Below are 13744 nucleotides of genomic sequence, written 5' to 3' on the forward strand. Positions count from 1 at the left end.
ACACGTTAATTAACAAACTTTACCCCTTTTCCCGCTTTCATCCCCACAAATAATCAATCTCCGATCACATCCAATTTCTCAATCCTCTAACAATGTCTTCATCACATTCAATTATTCAGCTACCAATTCTCGAAACTGAAACTATAGATACAGCCAGAACCTATAACGATCTCTGCTACGATTTATCGTCTCTTCAAGATCTCGCTTGTCGTGGAGCATGGAGATCGATTCTCGATAAAGTAAGTCAAGCACGAACTAGATCTCTCTTATCTAAACCACACGAACATCTCGTGTATCTATCGTATAATGTAATCGCTCTTACAAAACTACGTCGTTTCTCTGAAGCAATTAATGAGCTAGATTTAGTTGAAAAAGGATTAGATATATATAGATACGAAACTTATCCGCATCATTATCCTAATCGAAAAGGCTCCATGGCTCCATTCGTGTTACGTTGGCTACACGCTGAGTTACCTTCTAGGTTAGGAAAACGTCAGGAAACGTTAGATCGGTTTTATGTATTGTTACAGTTTATTAAAGAGAAATTAAGTCGTAATTTGACAAACGAGTCACGAAAAGTCTGGAGGAAACGGAAGTGTTTAGTGATTAATTCGATAATTAGTCATCATTTAAGTTATAAAGAGTATGGAGTGTGTTTGAATTTGATTAAGGATTTGTTAAATAATTATGAATCAAGTGATGATAATTATTCTGGTGGTAAGGCAGTTTTGATGTCGAAGTTAGGGTATATACAGATGCAATTTGGGGATCTAAAAGGCGCGAAGGAGACTTTTCGTGTGATTGAGGAAATTGTGAAAGAAGAAGGAACAGGGGAAAAAATTGAGATGAAAAACTTGGTGAATAGGAATAAGGCGTTGATGTTTATGGTCGAAAAGGATTATGTATCGGCGGTTAGGGAGTATCAGGAATGTATTGATAGAGATGGTTCAGATATGATTGCTATCAACAATAAGGCGCTTTGTTTGATGTATATGCGCGATTTGTCTGATTCTATCAAGGTCATGGAGAACGCGTTGGAGAGGATTCCTACGTCTGCGTTGAACGAGACATTCGTGGTGAATTTGTGCAGTATGTATGAGTTGGCTTATATTAATCATTCGGATATTAAGAAAACACTTGGTAGCTGGATTGCTCGTGTAGCGCCTGATGATTTTGATACTTCTTGTACTCGGATATGAGCAGACATGCTGACATTCTTTTGATGGTTAGTATTCTTAAGAAATCGATTTCTTTTTACCAAAATTTTTGGGTGTAAAAGTGAGTGAAGTACGTGTGAACAGTAGGAGATGGTCTAAGGCATATTCGAGGTAACTTTCTAAGTTATAACCAAAAGTTTATGGGTCTCGTCTGATTGGGGACAATTATGGGAATAATGTAAAGTAAAGTAACTCCCAATGTTGTTTTCTACATGTTTTGGGTCTTAATACCGTCTTCAATGGTGTATGGGGAGGTTGAGATGTAGGCAGCCTTACCCCTACTAAAGGTAGAGAGACTGCTTTCATGTTCTACCATAGGTAGAAAAGGACCTCCAGCCTTGCTGGGCATGAAGATCGAACTTTTAACCTTTTTTTCCAGAAACAAAAGCTCCAACCATTGATCCAACCCGTTAACTATGTAAATAATGTGATGAAATGAAATAATCACCTTCAAAAGAATTCTTTACATAAAAATGCAATTTCTCTTTGACTGTTTTTTAGCTTTCTAATGTAATTTGGATGTGTTATGATGATGAGAAATGATTAATTAGCCTAAAAGAATTAGTCTAATTATTAGCCTAACACCTATCATTTTTTACACTTAATAAATAATTAATGCTTAAAGTTTAACTTTGAGGTCCTATATTGCCCTTTAGGAATTTTTATAATATATCTATATCTATACTATATTATAATGCAGATTCCCCGTCTAACATTTTAAGTTTTAACATTTACTTCCTCAAAATGCCTCTTCTATCAATTCTATATTAACAAACACCCTTTCTCTCTCATCAAATCTCAACCAATCATCTTTTTTCTCTTTTATCCATCAATAATTTATTCCTCCAATTCATTCAAAATCTTTTATCTCACAAACCGTACATCGATAAATTATAAAAATTATATAGGTGTTCTTAAAATTTGATGCTCTTTCATTAGAGATGTCATTCGATATACTTTCGACAAATATTTAAATCCGAGGGCGGAACACGTACGGTTAAGGTATTTGGCTATTAAACTTTATGACCTATCATCCCACCATCTCACCGTCGCAACGCGCGGGTACTTACTCTCGTACTATCTAATACTATATTATAAAGCATTTTGCCCATTTTTTTTAAGTAAAGATAATTTGAACTATCCAAAATACCCTTAATCTTTATTCACTAATTTAAACATCTCAACCTAATATACCTATAATAACCTTAAATCTCAACCACTCATTTTTTCTCTCTCCTCAAATCTCAATCACTCATTTTTTCTCTCTCTTTTATAAATCATTTTATTCCTCTAATTTATTCCAATGTTTTGAAAACCGGACCGGACATTGAACCGTTCTCACTAAAATTTACTGGTTAGACCGATCGGATCGGTTAGACCGAGATCGGACCGTGTTTACAAATACATGTACGTACTATAGATATATTTTATGAAAAATGATTTATCTTCTTAAAAAACTTGCTTAAAAATTCTTCCAATAGTTTTATATGATGACATGTGTTATGTGGATACCACTAATTCTCTTATTTAATCTTAACCTTGTTTTTTCATATGTCATCACCTAAAAGTTAGAAAGATCTTTAAGCTATTATATTTAGAAGATTAATCATTTCCTATATTTTATACGAATATATTAAATAAAGGGTTCAAATCAAATACTTTACCAACTACAAATTGTGACTTGTGAGTGTAGGCAAAAGCTAAAAGAATCACGTGTGCCTTCCATTTTTATTTCACTTGCTCTCCATGTCCACATATTTGATATTTCTTTTATCACTCTCCATCTAATCTAACTCCATATACAACTTAAAAAGCAGATCTCACCAAATCGGCAAATTGCAACAACAAATCCTTGAATCAATTTTAAATCAGACAAGACACAAACACACGTTCTTTTTCAAAGGATTCAATACACAAGATGATTAAGACGTCTTCTGTTTTCCGTCCTAATCGACTATTTTTTAAACTCCGACGAGTTTTATCTTTTCTCGATATCGTCAAGGTACCTGAATCTGAATACATTGATGTCATCGACGCTAGATGGCGAACGCAATAGAGCTAAAATGTGGTGGATGGCAAACACGACAGAGCTCTGGAGGTGGAAAATGCGATAGAGCTGTTGTGGTGGTGGCTGTTCTTTTTATCCCATTTTTTTAGTTTTATCACTTAGAAATTACTAATTTGACCGGTTCAGTCCGGTTCAAACACCGGTCGGTCAATGTTTTAAATACCGGCAATATATCGGCCGGTATTACCGGTATTATTGGTATCGGAGACCACGTCGTTATTTTAAGTTCGGTATTTTTCCGGTATTTTCACTATTTAATACCGGCCGGTATTTTTCCGGTATTTTCCGATATTACCATACCGGTATTTCCGGTATTTTCAAAAAATAAATTTTGATTTTTTTAAAAAAATTATTTTTATGATACTTTAATGTTATTTTTTGTTATTTGTGAACTTTAAAACATATATTTTGTTATGAAATACATATTTGGTATTATTTTTAAGTAAATTATAATTGCATTTTGACTATTTTTGTTAAATTGTAACAAGTTTTGTAGGATTTTTACACAAAAAATATAATAAATTAAAAATAGTCGTACCGGTCGGTATTTCCGGTATTACCGATAATACCGGAAAATTTTTCCACGCCAGTATAACTAAAATACCGGTTTTGAAAACATTGCGGTCGGTTCAAGCGAATCATCTGGTTCATCCCGGTTCAGTCCGGTTCAATTTCAGCTATCAGACCGGGGTTGGTCCGATCGGATCACAAAAAAATCCCGGTCGGATCGGTCCGACCGGCCGGGTTGAAAACATTGATTTATTCAAAATCTTTTATCTCAAAAACCGTATATCGATAAATCATAAAAATTGTATGGTGATCTTAAAATTTCATCCTCTTTCGTTAGAGATGTCATTTGATATACTTTCGACGAATTTTTAAATTCGAGGGCGGACCCCGTACGGCTAAAGCATTTGGCTATCATACTCTATGACTTGACCTATCACTCCTACCATCTCACTGCCACAACGAGCGGACAATATCTCTCGTATTATAAAGCAGATTTCCTCTGTCTAACATTTTAAGTTTCAACATTTACTTCCCCAAAATATCTTTCTATCAATTCTATATTTACCAAATACCCTTTCTCTCTCCTTAAATTTCAACCAATCATTTTTTTTTCTCTTCTCCACAAATCATTTATTCCTCTAATTCATTCAAAATCTTTTATCTCAGTACATCGATAAACTATAAAAAAAATTATATGGATGTTCTTAAAATTCCATAAGCATTCATTAGATATGTCATTCGATATACTTTCGACGAATTTTTAAATCCGATGTCGAAACCCGTACGGTTAAGCCATTTAGCTATCACACTTTATGACCTATCACCCCACCATCTCACAGCCGCATTGCGCGGATACTTACTCTCATATATACAAATAATCTTTTTTTCTAAAATCAAACTTGAATTTTATATTTTTTTAAAGAATACATATATTTTTGATCGATCTTTATTTTGTATTAATTTGAGACAAAATAATTTAAACACCCATGACACAATCAATATTTGAAACTGAATGTTTGAATGCTACAAAAAGATAAAATTTTCACTATTCATATCCTATTCTCTTATTAGAGAAAGGAATACCCACATTTCAAACATGGATTTCTTGCTAAAAAAAATAAAATTGGCATCTTAGTAAAAACTCCCTTCAACAAAATAAGTTGTCGTGTAGACATGATGTATCAACCAATCAAATGTTTCGGTTCCAAAATTGTATTTGTAAACATGATGTATCATTGGATTTTTATATTTAGAGTGAAATGACTCGACTCAGTTTAAGAAAAATGCGATTTTATTTTATTTGTACTGGCCGTAAAAAGTTATGGTTGATGGTCGTAAATTTACGGCTTAATTACAACTGACCGTAAAAACATAACCGTAAAATTATGGCTTAAATTATAACTAGCCATAAAAATGGGTTGTAATTCGCTCTTGGATTTTTTTCTTCCTTGTTTGAAAACAACTCGAAATTACAAGGGCCGTAAATTTATATTAAGCCGTAAATTTACTGCCATCAACCATAAATTTATGGCCACTTTTTACGGCCAGTACAAATAAAAAAAATCGCATTTTTCTTAAATTGAGTCAAGTCGTTTCACAGAGAGGCTTATTGAACTCCATGATGTTAATCTTATTTTTGTTTATTTGGATTTTTAGCTAACAGAAAAAGTAAACTATAACTAGGTGGAATGACTGTGAAGTATAAGGTTGTGTTTGTTTACAACTGTATGACATCATTCATGACTAAATGCTGAATCGGTCCGCATTCATAGCGTTTCGTTTACCCATCCGAACAAATAATGATACTGAATGAGAATTAAAATAGTGCTGAACCATTCACTTACAAAAGCTCTCTAAACCATTCAGTATCCAACTTTTTCCCAAATACCCTTATCTCTTCCATTCCACCATCCACACTCTTTTTCCCCATTATTCGATTAAACCATCTGGATTTCATCATCAAATGTCTTATGCTAATAAACTTTTTTTCCCATCTCCATTAAATTGTTACTGATTTCCTTAATTGAAAACAAGAATATGCATTATTTTTTGAAAGACAATCTTGAAAACAAAGATTCCCAGATCTATCTAATGCTAATATATATAAAAAATAATAGATATCACTTTTCGTATATCTTTGCTTGTGGGGTTAGTACTTAGTAGCAACAATTAGTGGGTATTTTCAATTTCTTTATTCCTGAGCAACGTAATGAAATCATAATTTGTGAAAGAATCTATTACCGATCGAGCGAAGTAAATTAAAGAAATCGTCTTTGACTCTCTGTGCGTATATTCATTCGAAACTGAAACAACAAAGTTTTATCTTTCACTTTTGAGTTTTTTATCCTTATCAATATGGGAATGGAAGAATTTTGATTTGTCTTTGAAAAGCTTAATATTATCATATTATTTATGTTATTTTTATGTTTTCTTTCAAAATGATATTATGTTTTTATAAACTTTTACATTTAATTTTCAAAAAGGTTAAATGGTAATTTTTGTTATTCAAATTATCCATTCAGAACCGATATCAAACATACTTTTATCATTCAGAATTAAATTCATTTAAAACTTTGAACCATTCCGGCTTTATAATCATTCAGTATTATCAAACACAGCCTAACTTTTAGTCCAATCATGAACCATCTTTTTATGTACGAAAGTTTATCATGCTACACATAAAGAGAAATCAAATACATTTTATAAAAGTAACATACAACAAATTTTTAAAGAAAATTTATGATGCTGAAATAAAAAAGTATGATAACCTATCTATAGTATAATGATATATAAATTCAGTAAGACAATAAAATAACAAACATATTGGAATCGGTTTCATTATAAAATATTCAATAAACATTTGACAATAATTTATATATTACAAACTTACTTTAATTTTAAGGGCAAAAAATGAAGTGGTGGTTGCGTGATGAAAGTGAACAGCCAGATGCAATATGAGAAAGTAGATTTATGGAATGTTGAACTGATTAGAAGAAGGAAGGGTCAACTTAGTTTTTTGTTTAAATGTTTTAAAATTTTAATAAGGGTAAAATATGAATTAAATTAAAAATCTTTGAATGGTGACGAATGTTAGGCTCATATTATTAGACTAAAAATTAGGTTAATCCTTTTAGGCTAATTAATCATTTGTCTATAATGATCTAACTATTTAAGCGATTTCTCATGCTAAATATGGTTTAATATTTGAAGAAAGATGGTTATAGTTGTGCTTTACATTTGTCTTGTAAATTGTAATCATAGGCAAATCAGGTGCCATGTAAAAAATAATTTAATTAGGATAGTACCTACAAGTCTACAACCATCCATTGAGATGTGTAATATATTTGAAATTTAATTTTTATTTAATAGGATGTTCGCATTATGTAACAATACTAAAAAAATTGATAATTCTATCGTGATGACCATCACAAAGGAATAGAATGTGGTAGGCGATCGTAGTGAACACCACCAGATTTATACCACCTACTCACCTAGGCACTTAGTCGAATTAAAATAGGACTCAGTTAGCATTTGTGTTGAAAAATGAGTTTGAAATTGAATGGTTTGAAGAAATGAGTTTAAATGTTGTTTTGTTGTTGATTGATCGTTATAAAATGATAAGATTTAAATAGATATAGAAAACTTATAATCCTAAAATTAGCCGTTTGAAACAAAAATTTTTTTTTTTTTTTAAACTTCCTCCGCTCCCCTCGTGGCCCACCTCTACGTCCTTCCGTGTCCTCGTGAGGACTCCCCTACGAAGACGACCGGTTTGGACGCTCCGTGCCACCGGTGTCCTGCGTCCCACTCGTTGAAGACTCCCCTAGGACGGTCTTTATAAGCACCGGCCTTAACAAAGTTATATAGCGGTATTCAATTATGCCATCTATTAAACTAAAATAAATTAAAGGACTCTATAAGACATTTATATAAAATATATGAGGACCAAAAATTGTTATTGTCTAATTTTCTAGTCAATGTCATTAAAATGATTTAATGGTAGAAATTAAAAGATAAAATTCAATCAATGGTTTCAATTTAAATATAAGGGTTTTGTTTTAATATATATTAAAAATAATATTTATTAGCTAAAAAATAAATTTTAATAATTCATAATATATCTCACTTTAATCTATACCTCTATACTATCTTATAAAGCATTTTATCCTTTTTTAAAATCTCAAAAGATGATTTAAACTATCTAAATTACCCCTCTTCTTTTTTCATAAATTTAAACATCTATAGCTAATATACCTATAATACCCTTAAATCTCAACCACTCATTTTCTTCTCTCTATTCAAATCTCAACCACTCATTTTTTCTCCCTCCTACATAAATCATTTTATTCTCTAATTTATTCAAAATCGTCTATCTCAAAAACCATTTATCAATAAATTATAAAAATTGTATGGGTGTTCTTAAAATTTCATGCTCTTTCATTAGAGATATCATTTGTTATACTTTCGACGAATTTTTAAGTACGAGGCGGAGCCCGTATGACTAAAGCATTTGGCTATCATTATCTATGACTTATCACCTTCTTTGACCTACCACCCCCACCATCTCACCGCCGCAACGCGCAGGCATTTTCTCTCGTATTAATAAACAAAGTATCTCCCTCTCTTTTCAACTCTCTACCTTTAATATAACTAAATACTCTTAAATTCAACACATTCGTAACTCACACACTAAATCTACCCAATATATCCTAAAATATTTTACACCATATTTATCTAAACTATTTATCTTCTTCATTAATTAATTAAAATTTTTTCACCTAATATCTCTATAATATTCTTAATAAAGTTATTTACAAAAGATACATTTCTTAACCATAAAATGACTACTCTACTAGTTACGTCAATTACTTTTAGATTAATAACCACATCGTTACCACCACCGCCACTAGTACCACCCGTTGTTGCCGCATTGCGCAGATACCCATCTCGTAACTCTATATAGCATTCACATAATATGTTTACTTTATTTAATATTTATTAATAAGCTAGTAACAGTGACGGAAGTTGGACACTTAGTATAGGGGGCGGAACTCACTGAAACATAAAATCTAACGTTGTTATACGCAAAAGAATAAAGTGTTCGTATAGTTATATATATACTGAAGACAATAAAAACCTTCAATCCCATATTAAATTTCACACTAGAAACAACAATAGGCTGTGCCGTTGTGGGATCTTTGGCTTGCTCCATTCAACCTTATTACCTTAATAAACAGTTTATTTATAAACTATCTTTAATACATACATACAAACAACACAGTGATACAATAACTATAGTTTAGATATTAATTAATCCTAAACAACAAATATAATAAAATAAATAGTTTTGCTAAACAAAGACCTAAGGGCTTTCATTAAAGTGCATTAATTAGTTGTACACTTACCATAAAAATCAAGGGGCCAACATTTTATATGAAAATGTACAACCATTTTATGCATGTTAAGTGAAGCTCTAAAGACTTTATTTAGCATTTTTCTAAAATAAATGCCTCTATTAAATCCTGTAAACAAGCAGTCAAGCATATAAAATAATTACCTTGAATAGTCAATTCGGAATTTTGAAATTTGATGGGTTGTTTGACTTGATTCGATTAATATATGATATCTCGAATTGCAGAGCCTGCCTCCTCACTTGTATTCTGGATTTATGGATAATTAGGTTTTCCGTATCCCCTATATATTTATCGCTATAAATCTTTGAGAGGGCTAATATATAGTATAAATACTTATTTTTATGGGTATCTTAAAAAACTAGTAAAATTTTTATTTTTTTGGAGGGGCTGGAACCCCCTTAGCCCTTAAATAGTTTCGTCCTTGGCTATTAACACATATCTTTAAAAACGACTAGTACGTTTTAATTTTAAAAATATAAATTTGTAGTTTAATTTCCTTAAGTCTATTTAAATTTTAACGTGCGATGCACAAGTCTGAAAAAAATGTTATCATAATAGTATGTCAACATGTATTTACATAGTCCTTCACTGATTACCTCAGTGGTTGGACAACCGGGCTTTTGTCCAAGAGGTCACAGGTTTGATACTCTTTGCCTGTGATTGCCCGTCAGGATTTTGTCCTGGCTTTCGTGGAGATTTTACCGGGTGGGGCTGGCGGGGGAGAGGGGATCAGGTAGGTCCACGGTATCCAGTCTGGATACCTGTGATCCGGCCCTTGCTGTTCTAAAAAAAAAACAACATGTATTTACATATAAAAAGTGTATATATTAGGCAAAACACTTCAAATATTTTTAATTTCATAAAGTAAACATGAGCCAAAATAAAAAAAAAAAACATAAATGAAACCATTAAAATTAAAATACTAAAACCTTCAACTCTTTCTTGTTTTGGGCTGTTGAAAGATTGACATATAATCGACCATGACTAAAACTTGATTCTTAAGATACAATCAAACATATATAAATGTTTGTCGTTGAATTTTGTTAATAGTCAGTGCGGAATTAAAGTCAAAATTATAAAATTTTAAACTTCAAAATTTGAATAAGTATAAGTTGGCATATATCGGTTTTATTTATTAATGATGGTTACATTAAGATATGATCAATTGGATATTTATTTAACTAAATTAATATTACATAGAAATTTGCCAAAAAAAAAAATAACGCACTATAAACCTCTAAAACATATTCATGAATGACGGGTTCTATTAATGATAAGGGGATAATAACGAATCATTGGTATTGCCTAATATAAAAGATTAAGTTTCTTAAGTTTCAAAGTATATTATATTAAATCCTTAAAAAATAGTTTTAACAAATTTAAAAATAACCATTAATTATGTAAATACATATAAAAACTACAACTAAGCAAAAAGATGCTTGTTAAAGTAATAGGTAAAGGTACTTTGACCAACCACCTTTATGCACTTTTGTACTTTTATCATAGACAATTAGATTAAGAGGAGTGGTGTCGGGATAAGGAGGGGGCGACTTGTGCCATGTGGCATGGAGGGTAAAAAGAGTTGCCCCTCAAAAAAGATAGAAATGGGTGGGTTTTTAAGTAGGGGGCGACTTGTGCCATGTGACACTTTCAATGATTGGTTTTAATGATTGATTTTATTTTTGTTTTAATTTTTTATGATTTTCATATTATTATAAAAATAACAAAATTTCAATAATTAGTAAAATAAAATACTAACCATTAAAATTAAAATCCACACATACAAAAAATAAAAACCACACATCAAACACATAAAAAAAAAATATTCGATACACAAACACAAATAAATAACTAATAACTAATCATCATCGCTAAAGTAGTCATCGACTTCCAGTGGCACGTATGGTGGATGATTTCCCCTCTTGTTTTCCCAAAGATGATCTACCAAATCCGCTAAGAGCATGTTGTGGGTTTGGCTATTTCGTACGGCTTGTGAATTCGCGATCCGTTGCTCCATTGGAGTTTGTTGTTCCCAATACGCCGGGTCTAGTGTCGGGTCTTCATCGTTGAAGTCTTGACAAAAAGTTTTATCTTCATCCTCCAATATCATGTTGTGTAGAGTGATACACGCGTATATCACAGCATGCATCCTCTGCTTGTCCCAAAACCGTGAGGGAAAACAAACAACTTTCCAACGCTTTTTAAGAACCCCGAATGCTCTCTCGATATCCTTTCGCGCCGATTCTTGTTTTTTCTTAAAGTATTTTCTCTTTTCATCAATCGGGTCAGTAAAAGTCTTCACAAAAGTGGAATACTCAGGGTAGATGCCATCTATCAAGTAGTATCCGGCTTTGTAGTAGTTGTTGTTTGCATAAAAACCCGTTGTAAATTAAACAAAAGCTAATATTAGTTAACAAAAGCATATATAATATATTACTACATATTATATACTTAAACGTTAAGTACGTAATTAACTTGTAGGTGCCAAGCCAGATATAATTTCTTCCAAGACTGGGGACGCCTCAAACAAGTTGATGTCATTGTTGGACCCCTGCTGACCAAAATATGCATTCCAAATCCACAAGTCAGTAGACGCAACCGCCTGAAGCATCAATGATGTTCTGCCAACATCCCCTCTGGTGTGCGAACCGCGCCATGCGGTTGGACACATCTCCCATGGCCAGTGCATGCAATCAATATTACCGATCATACCAGGGAAACCATGAAGTTGCTCATGCACATCGTATATTCGCTCAAGATCCATAGATGTAGGTCTCCGTAGGTATGTCGGTCCATACACTTCATTTATACCTATTTAAATAATTTATAAATACGTAGAATTAACTATATAAATAATATGTACGTTACTAAATATTATATACCTAACTAAATAATATGTAACTTTATATAATGTACGTAAGTATTTGATATATAACTATATAAATATAACTATATAAATGTAAAATTAACTATATAAATAATATATACGTAAGTAAATATTATATACCTAACTAAAACTAAATAATATTTAACTATATATAATGTACGTAAATAAGATATAACTAACTAAATAATATGTAACTATATATATAGTAAGTAAGTAAATAAGATATAAGTATACATAAAATGTACCTTTACAAAAATAAATTAGCGACTCCCGGGAAGTCCTAGCCGACATCTCCAAATGCTCGTCAAACAAGTCGACGCTACACCCATATGCTAATTGACGAAGCGCGGAGGTAGTCTTGTGTATCGGCATGAAACCCAGCTTCCCACGAGCATCCATTCTTTGTTGAAAATATGGATACCTTTCTTCCAAATCATTTGTAATTCTCAAAAATAGCCGCTTGCTCATACGATAGCGCCGTCTAAAATCTCTCGCGCCAAATACGGGGCGCTCGGCAAAGTAAAGGCGGACCAATCGCGCGCATGCCTCTTCACGTCGACGTTCCATAACCGTTTTTCTTCTAGGCGAAAGTTGATCTTCCTCGTCTTCCGCAGCTTGAATCATAGTAGTAACCGTCAAAGCAACGGTACTAAGAATAGCGTCGTCGAGATCGATTGAATCATCAGATGAAGAGGGTGGAAGATCCATATCCGTAATATATGTATATATTTATGTAAAAAATGGAAGAAGATGTATGTGTGTGTGTAAAAAGAGTTGTGTTTTGTATATATGTTTTGTTAAAAAATGAAGGAGATGAAGATATATATAGGAAGGGGAAAATTTAAAAAAAAAGAAAAAAAAAATAGCCGTTAATGGCTTTGGAAAGGGGGGAAAGTTTTTGGAGTTTGGAGTGGTCAAAGGGGGAGAGGGCGAGGGGGAGAAGTCGGACAAAAGGAAGATCGGTGGTCGGGGGTGGTGTGGAGGGCGACGTCGGACGAGGGAGGGCGAGGGTCGGCCGAAATTCCAGCCACTCCGTTTAGTCTTAGTATTATCCGGATAATAGAGCATAAAAATAAAAAGGTATTGCTCGTAATCAGTGTAAAGCTTTGTAAGTACTTTACACTAATGATCTCCATTGATCAGGGTAAAACTTTAACTGGGCTTCGTTGTCATGGATCTTTTCTATCTTCCACTTATTGTCATTAACTTTAACTGGAATGTCTTCAGTTCTTGGTTTGATCTCAACCAGAGTGAAGCTCTAGTGGCATCAACTGTATACTATCACTGGACTTTGATTATATCTGGACAAATCTTTTGGTCTCCAAATACAACTGGAGACACTTCAGTTTAGCTATAAACTGGACCTAAAATAATGTATGTATCAACGCTCTCATACACGATATACGTTTTATACATCATTATCACTTATGAGGCAACGCCCTGGATTATCCTTTGAAAGGCATATTGGGAAGTCTTTGCCAATGAGGTGGAGCATGGGGGTTTTCTCTAGCAATTAGCTGGTTTCCTCCAGAACGGTAGTGAGACTTCCACCACCAGTCATGCCCTCGGATTGACTGTGCTGGTGACGTGGTCGATCTCTACCAGACGATGAAGAGGCATGCCGCTGAGTCAAATCACCACTGTTGTT

The 13744-nt window shown here is 32.8% G+C and overlaps 2 protein-coding genes across 2 annotated transcripts; one reads left to right on the plus strand and one right to left on the minus strand.

Moving 5' to 3' along the window:
- On the plus strand, window positions 1-1712 carry LOC122603732 (trafficking protein particle complex subunit 12-like). Its single transcript, XM_043776520.1, has one exon. The coding sequence runs from the start codon at window positions 93-95 to the stop codon at window positions 1197-1199; it is 1107 nt and encodes a 368-aa protein (XP_043632455.1). The 5' UTR covers window positions 1-92; the 3' UTR covers window positions 1200-1712.
- Window positions 1713-11067: 9355 nt separating this feature from the next.
- LOC122604544 lies at window positions 11068-12804 on the minus strand. The gene is made up of 3 exons (XM_043777429.1): window positions 12342-12804; window positions 11685-12020; window positions 11068-11540 (listed from the first exon to the last, which is right to left on the minus strand). The coding sequence occupies exons 1-3, from the start codon at window positions 12802-12804 to the stop codon at window positions 11068-11070; spliced, it is 1272 nt and encodes a 423-aa protein (XP_043633364.1).
- Between the last annotated feature and the right edge of the window lie 940 nt (window positions 12805-13744).

Source organism: Erigeron canadensis, chromosome 6 (assembly GCF_010389155.1).
Source record: "Erigeron canadensis isolate Cc75 chromosome 6, C_canadensis_v1, whole genome shotgun sequence".
NCBI lineage: Eukaryota > Viridiplantae > Streptophyta > Magnoliopsida > Asterales > Asteraceae > Erigeron > Erigeron canadensis.

Excerpts from the sequence above, each read along its gene's own strand:
- LOC122603732 (XM_043776520.1), top strand. The coding sequence starts at position 93 with ATGTCTTCATCACATTCAATTATTCAGCTACCAATTCTCGAAACTGAA.
- LOC122604544 (XM_043777429.1), bottom strand. The coding sequence starts at position 12,804 with ATGGATCTTCCACCCTCTTCATCTGATGATTCAATCGATCTCGACGAC. Across the intron at positions 12,021-12,341 it reads GCTAATTTATTTTTGTAAAG|GTATAAATGAAGTGTATGGA; the intron begins GTACATTTTATG and ends TTATTTAAATAG. Across the intron at positions 11,541-11,684 it reads ATCTGGCTTGGCACCTACAA|ATGGCATCTACCCTGAGTAT; the intron begins GTTAATTACGTA and ends ACTACTTGATAG.